Below are 10,578 nucleotides of genomic sequence, written 5' to 3'. Positions count from 1 at the left end.
ACTTTTATTAAAAAATACTATGAGAAAGCTGAATCAGAATATTTGGGAGCAGGGCCTAGGAATCTGCATTTGATGACCTCCTTTGGGAACTGATGAACTCTAAAGTTTGAGGTTGGGTGCCTAGGAATTAACTAATATTATTGTTTTATAGTAATATATATATACTCCAAGGACAAGGGAGTAAGAAATTTGGATATTAAAAAGATTATTTTGGTTTTTGTTTTTGCACATATTGATGACTTTCTTTGCACTTCTTTTGCTTAGGGGTTCAGAATTGAAACTCTTTATAGTACAAATTCTGGCCATAAGGAAACCATCAGACAAACTGGACCAGTGCCTGTGAGCTTATGGCTATGTTAGGGCTAGAATTTTGATCCCTGACTCCCAGCTATCTGACCTCTGAACCCTGCAGCTTCCCTGCAATCTCTGAAAAGTTACTTTTTTCCCAGCATTGCAGGTGAAAATCCTCCAGCCTAGCCACAAAGTGTTACAGGGCAGCTGTTCAGCAGCATGGCCACAGTTTTGATAGAGAAAGTGAAGTATGTCCAATCAAAACAGCAAAGGGTAATCTAGGTCAGCAGCCTGGCCACATAGGTGGCTGGAGCCACAAAAGAATCCAACTCAACCCCAAGTGATGCGTGTCACAGTTTGGAGGGTCAACTCCCTGCTCTAGCTCACCTAAATCTTTGCCAGCATACGACAATTTCAAGTGAAGCATATCTGTGTCCTGGACCTTTCCAAACCATTTATTCAATAACAATGCATTGGAGGGACTGGCTTCACAACTCACTATCAAAATAGTTTGTTAACTATTCACTCTGTGTTAATGATAATACCTCAAATGGGAAGGCAGGAAGAAAATCATGTTTAAAATGCAAAGGGCTTAAACAGGTTGCAAAACAACAAACAAAAGAAGAACACACGACCCAGCATTAGTTGTAAAAAAAAAAAAAATTGGTTATTTCTAAGTAAATATGCATACTTTCCAATACTGAAAGAGAGTGAAGATCAGAAGTGGGGTTTAATAAAACCTGCTTTCACGACTCGGTTTTGTTTCTATCAAGCTTGCCTTATGGTAGTGAGCTTCCAGGTACTCTTGGAGAAGAGGATATTCCAAAGGTAATTTCTTCCCCTACCTTCAGAGGCCCTGCCTTTGAATATTATTATTATTTTTTTAGTTTCATTAAACATATATTCCACCACTACATCGGAATGCTTATTAACGTTGCCAGGCAAAGTAACTGCTGGGTATTAATCTCTTGGAGGCCTGGACCATATGCTTGTCCAGACTTGTCTTCTCAGTACAGCTCACTAACCAAAACCAACACCAAGGACACAGTGTCCTTCAATTCAATTACAGAAAGTTCCTGGGCCGCTAACTCTAAGAGGATCGAGTGCTTTAAATATTTCTTCATGCAATAAGCATGGCTCATGTAATGAGCCTTTTTTATATGTGTGTCAAATTTGTATAATGTGCCCCTGTGTCTGATGTAAAGGAACTGAAACAAGGCCACTGCCTTGTACAACTCCACTGGATGCATACACATACTAGTCTGTGGTGCCTTACAGAGTTGCACAGTGCACAACCCGGGCAGCCTTGGGTAGTGGTCCTGATTGTTGATCATTAGACAGGCCTCTGGGGAGCTTGGGTGTGGGCTATTGGGAGAAGGCTGACAATGTATGCTTCAAGGAAAGTAGGGGGGACATTAGAGCTGGATTGGGGCAGAGTTCACCCTGTGTGATGATGGGGTGGGATTTATACTGCTTGCCAAGCTTTAAAAAAGGCTGATGAAGGAGATATTAATGCCCTGCTTCCTGGGAGGCTGTAGGTTCTGGGTGTGGTTGACCTCAAACCCCAGAGGGGGCTGGGCAGTAGCCAGCAGGTTACAGGCATTCCCCAGCCTACAACTTCTCTGAAGGTGTGTTAGCCCTCACTGTACTAGATAGGGATGAAGCTGTTTATTATTATTATTTTTTAACTAGTAGCACCTTAATGTTTGGGCAGAACTTGCTTTCCCTGCAACCCAAAAACTTTCTGGTGAGCACACCTCATGAGAAGGGTTCTCTTCTGCCAGCAGAGTGCTCAAGCCAGCGCTCACCTACATCTGTAGATCCTTTTGGAGATCCTAAATGGAGCTGCTGAATTGTTGTCATAGTTACCATGGGAAGTTTCTGAGGTCAGAATGTTTAAAAGGAGCGCAGCCCTGGGCTCTGGGTATCCTGGGTTCCTGAGTAGGCAACTGATGCAAAAAAAAAAAAAAAGAAAGAAAGAAAGAAAGAAAATAATAGGTTTCCCCTTCCTTCTTCCATATTTCCAGTCTCTAAGCAAAAGTCTGATGTCTCAGTGGTCATCCTAGCTCCAAACCATCCCAAATCTACTACCCACACCTGACTTAGCCTTAAAAGATTAGCCTGACCTGGCAGCACCTGACTGTGGCCCTGGGTGTCTCCACCTTTTATCAACCAAGACAAGTTCCTGGATTCCCTTGTGCAGGCAGCTGCTTCTAGGCAAAAGACACTTGCGAAGGAATTCCCTGCATTTAATGTGTTACAAAGGAAGTGATATTTTTGAACACCTCTGATATGGTTTGGCTCTGTGTCCCCACCCAAATCTTATCGCAAATTGTAATCCCTACGTGTAGAGAGAGGGAAGTGATTGGATCAAGGGGGCAGTTTCCCCATGCTGTTCTCTTGATAGTGAGTTCTTATGAGATCTGATGGTTTTATAAGTGTTTGACAGTTCTTCTTTCACTCTGGTCTCTCCTGCCGCCTTGTGAAGAAAGTGCTTGCTTCCTCTTCACCTTCCGGCATGATTGTAAGTTTCCTGAGGCTTCCCCAGTCATGTGGAACTGTGAGTGAATTAAACCTCTTTCGTTTATAAATTACCCAGTCTTGAGTATTTCTTTATAGCAGTGTGAAAATGGACTAATACAACTTTTTAGGAGTCTAGCACTTCACATGTATCTCATGTAATTTACAAACTTAGCAAGAGAGGAAATATCATTCACATTTTATCTAGGAGGAACCAAGGGCTTATAGAGGTGATGCCCAGGTCTGCACAGCTAGGAAGCAGCAGAGCTGGTATTCAAATTCAGGGCTGTTTGGTTCCAAAGGTGCTCTTTTTTCCAAGTCATGGCTGCCATTTTAGCCACTGATAATTAGTAGCTCTGAGGGACCCTCAACCATCTACGAGGCATGGAACATTCATTTGTTCATTCGATAAATGTATTTTGAGTCTGCTCTGTGCCAGACCCTCTTCTGGCCACTGGGGACATAAAGCTAAATCAGACACAACCTCTGCCCTTAAGAAACTAACCCACTGACAACCAGCAGTAATTAAAAGAGAGGAATCTACAAGATACTAGAGAGAGGGCCAGTCAAGGAAACCATTCTGGAGGAAATGACGCCTGACGGAACCAGCTAAGTTTCCAGGCATGTCCAGTTGTAGGGAATAAACAGCAGGTAAGACCCAATCTCTATGCTCAAAGAATCCATAGAAGAGTTACAGAGACACGACTCATGCTCATGACACAATGAAAGAGAATAAAATCACCAATTGAAGGCCCTCAGGTGTTCTACATGGAAGTGATGGAGGATTGACAGACTGAGGCAGAAGTTGAGACCATTAGAGGAAGGCTATGGAAAATGAAATGGAAGCCACCTTTGTTCACACTATTCTTCATTAATCTTGGTATCTTACTTTTCCCTCTAGTTTTGCCAGTTACTTCTGGCTCTACCCTGATTTCTTTGTTCATTTTCCTTCCTGCTAAAGGAAAATACTTATTAACATCTTTAAAGCTGTGCTGAGAGCAAAGTATTATCCTAAGCCCTGATGGTGGTCATAGCATTGGAAATGTACAAAGATAAACAAGACATTAAAGCCCTTGAGTAGCAAACAAATAATGAAAAGTCTGATATGTGAGCTCCAAACCAAATGGCAAAAGTAAGGAAATAATTAATTCAGATTTGGAAACAGAGGTGAGGGGTGGGGGATGGGTGATGGGTGGAAGGCGTGGTGGTGGGGTGGGGGACTGTCACCAGGAAAGACTTCATTGTTGCTGGTTTGTTCATTCACATTTTCAGGATTCATTCACTGATGTCTCCTATCTACAGTGTCTGCTCCTCAAAGAGCCCACAGTCCAGCACAGGTCTGGAAGACATAAACCATCACAATGTAGTGTGAGAAATAAGCACGAGACCTAAACAGGGCCGTGGAGGCTTATAAGAGAGAATTCAGAAGATACTGTTGGTGGCTTTTGAACTGATTCCTAAAAATAAATAGGAAATTACCGAAGGAGAAGAGTGGAAAAGGCATGTAAAAAGGCATTGAGAGTGTGTTTGGAGGGGGATGAGGCACTAAGATATATTACCCATTAGGTAGAAAGACTTGAATACCAGACTAACAAGTTTGGCCTTTATCTTCGAAATAATGGGCAACCATAGAAGAAATAGGAGCATATGAGGGCCAAGATAAAATTTTAGTTTTGGAATTTTCCCTTTGGTATTGCGTGTAAGGTGTACTAGAACGAGATGATACCGGGGCTTAGCCACAGACGCCTCAGCTGCATCTCTGCGCCTGGGAGACGGCACCACATGCGAGCCTAGCTGAATGGGAGAGTGGGAGGTGCGGGTGAGTGCTTGGAAGGTTAAGGGAGAGTCCCTCCTGAGGTCTACATTCTGGGCAAGGGCAAACGCAGTTCTAGGCACCGCACAGCTGCTGGGAAGACCCGCCTCCCCTTCCAGATCCCTCTGGGGCGGAGCTCGGGCCAGAGCACGTGATGCTTGGAGCACCACCTTTACTGTGGGCACTCTTCTCATTCATCCGCGGTTTCACGGGCCACCACTTCGATCTCCAACACCTTGACCGTATGCCTTCGTGAGCGAGGAATCCGTTCTCCTTGACACGTCCCTATTACTCCTCCTGCAAAGCCCAGTTAGGGAAGAGAAATATCAAAGAAGTCCCTTGCCCACACAAAAGATGGCGACCTGCTGCGCTCACTCTGGGTGGGGAGAGCGGGTTCCAGGCGCCCGGCCTCACTAGGCGAGGCGCAGACGGAAGAGGCGTCTCTGGAGGTAACTTTTCGACCTTCCTGGGAGTAGCTCTGAAGCGAGGGGGCGTGGTCTAGTCTGAGTTCTAACAGATGATTGGTCTTCCGGCAGGTAGGTGGGGTATGCGCGCTACCCCACCCCTCTCTCTTCGAACCGGAAGTGTCTCTGGGTCTTTCCAGCTGGTTGTCATTTCACTCGGCTCGGTCCTGAGGAGAAGGACTCAGCCGCGGCTGCGGGACCCGGGCACCGGGAGGCGGTGGCGGCGGCGGCGGCAGCAGCAGCAGCGGCGACAGCAGAGGAGGAAGAGGAGGAAGAAGGAAAGAAAAAGAAGAACCAGGAGGAGTCCTCAACAACGACAGCGGGGACTGCGGGACCAGGGTAAAGCGGCGACGGCGGCGACGGCCCAGCAACCGTGAGGAGAAACAAAAGCCTTCTAAATTATAGTTTAAAAAAAATTCTGGGAGAAAGAGAGAGAAAGCCGAGGGGGGAGGCCCTTCTCCTTTAAAATAACTACGGTAGTGGGTTTTTCCTTTTTTTCCTCTTTTTTCCCTCTCTGCGGAGAATCGAACTGAGGGAACTGAACAAACCGCCCCTTGGTCCCATGAGGGAAAAAAACCCCGGAGCCGCAGAGAGGGGAAGAGGCAGAAACCGCAGGACCTTCCAGGTCGCCCCCTCGGTCCCCGCACCCCCGGGCCGCCCGCTCCCCCTCGTCGAGTCTCGCTAACCCCTCCTGATCGCGACCCCCACAAGAGGGAGAAACGGGTGTTTCCAACCCCTTTCATGGGGGAGAGGAAGCCGCGGGGAGCCCAGGAACAGCGACCGCAGCAAGATCTGCACCCGGAGCCTCAGGAACAGCCCCAGAGGCCAAAACTGCACCCTGCGAAAGAGCAGAAAACAGGACCAGGAACAGCAGAAACCTCCCTGCGATCATCTTTCCATTAGTCAATGCTGATTTCCTCTCCCGAAACCAGGAATTCACTTCCCACCCCAGATAACCTAATATAATCTATATATATAAATATATAATATATAATGTTCTTAAATTATTCCTGATTTTTTTAACCAAGCTGCCAAGAAAAGAACGTATTCCCCTCTTAGCCCTATTCTAATTTTTATGTGAGTGAATCTAAACTGCTGAGGAAAACCATATGTGATTGTTAAATTATATATATCTATATTTTTACTCCGCGCAAGGCTTATTCTTCTACATCCATAGATGCTTGAGAAGCTCTGTTTTTGTCATTCATGTACATTTTCCTTTGGAAAAAGAAAGCGCCTATTTTACTAACCAAAGACTTGATTTTTACCCTCTTCATTTTTATTCCCTCCTAAAAATAAGCCCAATTGGATCCATGTCAATGTTTTAAGAGATTTTTTTGAGTTGTTTTTTTCTGTCAGAGACCAGAATTCCAAATCAGAACAATTTAAGGTGATAAGCTGCGATCTTTGAGCTAGCTATAAATAAGACATTTCAAGCAGGCAAGCAAACAACTTAAATTTTGGGTAGAGGAAAAAAAGGCGTGAGGCATCACGTTGTCATTTTTTATTGTGAGATTCTGCTCCCAAAAATAATAAATGGGGGATTACGGGTTTGGAGTGCTAGTGCAAAGCAATACTGGGAATAAATCTGCTTTTCCAGTCAGATTCCATCCACATCTGCAGCCTCCACACCATCACCAAAATGCCACCCCCAGCCCTGCTGCTTTTATAAATAATAACACAGCTGCCAATGGCAGCAGTGCTGGGTCAGCGTGGCTTTTTCCTGCTCCAGCTACCCATAACATTCAGGATGAGATCTTGGGGTCAGAAAAAGCAAAAAGTCAGCAACAGGAACAGCAAGACCCTTTAGAAAAGCAGCAGCTTTCCCCCAGTCCAGGTCAGGAAGCTGGAATACTGCCTGAAACCGAGAAGGCAAAATCAGAAGAAAATCAAGGGGACAATTCTTCGGAAAATGGCAATGGGAAGGAGAAAATAAGAATCGAATCTCCAGTGTTGACAGGGTTTGACTATCAAGAAGCCACTGGGCTGGGTACTTCAACCCAACCCTTGACATCTAGTGCATCGTCTCTTACTGGTTTCAGCAACTGGTCAGCAGCGATAGCGCCTTCCTCCTCTACAATAATCAATGAAGATGCAAGTTTCTTTCACCAGGGAGGGGTCCCTGCTGCTTCGGCTAATAACGGTGCTCTGTTGTTTCAAAATTTTCCCCATCATGTCAGCCCTGGCTTTGGAGGCAGCTTCTCTCCTCAGATCGGGCCTCTCTCACAGCACCACCCACATCACCCTCATTTCCAGCATCATCACAGCCAGCATCAGCAGCAAAGGAGGTCTCCTGCCAGTCCCCATCCCCCACCCTTCACACATAGAAATGCTGCTTTTAACCAGCTGCCTCATTTGGCGAATAATCTTAACAAACCCCCGTCTCCATGGAGCAGTTACCAGAGTCCGTCACCAACACCCTCCTCTTCCTGGAGCCCGGGCGGTGGTGGATATGGTGGCTGGGGAGGTTCCCAAGGCCGAGATCACCGCAGAGGGCTGAATGGTGGAATAACGCCCCTGAACTCCATCTCGCCTTTGAAGAAAAATTTTGCAAGCAATCATATTCAGCTCCAGAAGTATGCTCGCCCCAGCTCTGCCTTTGCACCTAAATCCTGGATGGAAGATAGCTTGAACAGGGCTGACAACATTTTTCCTTTTCCGGTAAGATTATGTTCCGTTAATAGATTAGGATGAATAAGGAAATAGCATGGTGTGATATCTGTGTAACTAGAGTTTGAAGTGCCCGTATTCACATCAGAGCTTTTCTTAGATCGAAGAGGATTCAACCACCAGACTTTATTTTAGCAGGAGTGTAATTGGAACAAAATATTCAGCTGTTTCTTTGGCAGTTTTCTAAATTGTAGCCTTAATCTTGTCATAGATAATTATGAATACCTAGTAGCTGGTGATGTAATAATTATTAACTCTAATACCTTTCTTGCCTGACATGAGAATCAGGGTCAGTTTTTTCCCTACTTATTTAGATGAGAATAAATAATATGTAGATATAAATATATTTTATTGCAGAAACTAATGAATGTTTTCTGAAGTAACTATATAACTAAACAAATTTCTTTTGACACTGTAAGGTAGTGACTCACTGACAACCAGCTATTGAATTACAGTTTTCTCTCTGGTTGGTTGCATTTTAAAACTGGAAACTCTCTGAACCTTGTAGGTCTGAACAGCCTGAATTGATGGATTTGGCAATTCCTCTTAAACCTCTTCAAATTTTGGCCTACCTTGCATGAGTAAGGACTATCTAGTGAGAGAAATTATCTAAATGTTTTCTTCATCCCCATTTATTTTTGAACACTGTGAAACTGTTCATCTCAGAGTGACTCTTTATGCCTTTCACCCATTTGCTTATTTTCCAATGTTAACATTGGTGGTATAGATAATTAAACCATTCCTAAAAATAGATCCAGGCAAAGATCATTTGTCTTTCTTGCTACCAGAATATCTTTATTCTGGCAAGAGTCATTGATGTTTTTGAATTAATGAGCAGCAAGTTAGGTTGATATGAACAAGATAAAGGGAATTTCATAGGTGGTTGAATGTCAGATGCTCCACTAAATGTGTATACTTTGAGGGTATGATTGTATGTGTTTAGGAAATTTATAAGGAGTAAGAATCTAGCATTGAATCTAGTTTTCCCAGCAACCTCACAGGGTGAATTCTGTTATTATCCCGATTTTACAGATGCAGAAATTGAATATGAGAAATATACAATAACTTAGCCAAGGGTACACAGCTGGTCAGAGTACAAATTCTAAGTTAAAAAAGACAAGGATTGAAAATATGTATACATACATGTGTTCACATACACATATGCTATAGCTAGAGGGTTGCTTTAGAAATATTTCTGCAAAGGCTAAAACAGATTACAGAATCATTGCACTGTTCCCAAATATGATGTTAGCCCTAGCAGAATTATCTGTTTTAATTAATAATTGGCTGAGAGGCAGGGGAAGTTTGCTAAGAGAATCCTATATCATTCCTTCCCTGAGGATTCAGGTGCAGTGCATCTTAAAATATGTGGATATATTTAGTTTTTGACTTTTAAAAATGATTTTTTTTTTCCTATCAAAAAGCTATTGGCATTTGCTTTAAAGAGTTTCAGTTGTTAAAACCAAAGATCAATTACTGTGCTTTAGTGGTCAGGTAAAAAGGCTGTTTAAGAAGTCCGTTTTTAAAAAGTTGTCTTTGATATTCCTTTGAACATAAATTTAAAGAAAATTTAATGCAAAGGTAAGTTTTACGAATTATTCTTATACTGCTAATTTTAAAAAATGTAAGTTAACATTCAATACATTTTAACTGGATTAAGATTTGACTCAAAATCAAAATAAGAAAAAATACACCTTTTTTTCTTATTTTGCTGCCATATGCTGGCACAGTGAATTTATGTGGCCTCACGGTTTGGTTCCCATTCTCAGCTTACTGACTTTTGATAAAGATTGCTTTAGGAAAAATGAAAAGTTCAGACAATGAAAAAAATATACATGTATGCACATTAATATTTTTTTCTGTTGGGCTAATAGAGTGTGTGTTATGTGTGAAATCTTTTTGAACAGTTTCTTTGGAGATTACGTTGATTTATGAAATAATAGTTAGACTAAGATTGATACTAAATATATTGTTAGAAACTACTCTTCCCTTAGAATTGCTGTCTTTTATATTGATTATGAGAAAAGGATGGGTCAGTGTACCTGACTTCAAATATGGTAAGATTCAAAAATAAATTGTTAATTCTGCTCCCCATCCCCACCATTTGTAGCTGTGTGTGTGTGTGTGTGTGTGTGTGTGTGTGTGTGGGAGAGAGAGAGAGAGAGAGACAGAGTGCATGCACACACGTTTGAGGAGAGAGAGCTAGCAGTGGGGTGATTTGAAAGTCACAAGAGAAATAAGTGGTTTGAAAAAAATATGACAAGAAACTCCTAATAGGGTTTTGAAAGTCTAAAGAAGTAAGTAAACTGACTACTGTGATTCTTACTTAAATGAATGCTGTTCATTTTGCTTTTTAAAAACCAATAATTCTTCTGAATTAGTTATTTTTGAGAAAAAGTATCATTTTAAGTTGGTATAAGTAACTTGGTTAAATTTGTCTTATTTAAATTTATAACTTATAGGCACATGCCTGTAAGTAATCCCAGCTGCTTGGGAGGCTGAGGCAGGAGGATTACATGAGCCCAGGAGTTTGGGACCAACCTGGGCAACATAGTGAGACCCCTGTCTCAAAAAAATAAATAATTTATAACTTAAACACTACTAATTTTAGGAAAGAAATTTTATAGATATTACCACTTCAATTTAATTACTATTAAAAAGAATTCCTTTCTTCTGCAATATTTCTCATAGGGAAAAAAAAGAATAAAAAGAATTCCTTAGGTGCGATAGAGAAATCTTGAAACTTACCACAGACATTAAAGGATAGTGCTCACATGAGTACATTATAATAATGGTATTCAATCAAGGCCAGCACGTTAT

The 10,578-nt window shown here is 42.4% G+C and overlaps 1 protein-coding gene across 4 annotated transcripts in view; it reads left to right on the top strand.

The window, feature by feature from the left end:
* The first annotated feature begins 5,183 nt into the window (after nucleotides 1-5,183).
* The window catches only part of CPEB4 (cytoplasmic polyadenylation element binding protein 4), a 72,090-nt gene continuing 66,695 nt past the window's right edge, over nucleotides 5,184-10,578 (top strand). For all 4 annotated transcript variants that reach the window (XM_050793194.1, XM_050793193.1, XM_050793192.1 and 1 more), the window contains exon 1: nucleotides 5,184-7,749. In XM_050793194.1, the coding sequence (XP_050649151.1) occupies nucleotides 6,625-7,749 (1,125 nt within the window). In that variant the 5' untranslated portion in view covers nucleotides 5,184-6,624. The remainder of the gene's footprint in view (nucleotides 7,750-10,578) is intronic.

This window comes from Macaca thibetana, chromosome 6 (genome assembly GCF_024542745.1).
Source record: "Macaca thibetana thibetana isolate TM-01 chromosome 6, ASM2454274v1, whole genome shotgun sequence".
NCBI lineage: Eukaryota > Metazoa > Chordata > Mammalia > Primates > Cercopithecidae > Macaca > Macaca thibetana.
This window is presented reverse-complemented; position numbering and strand designations above follow the sequence as displayed.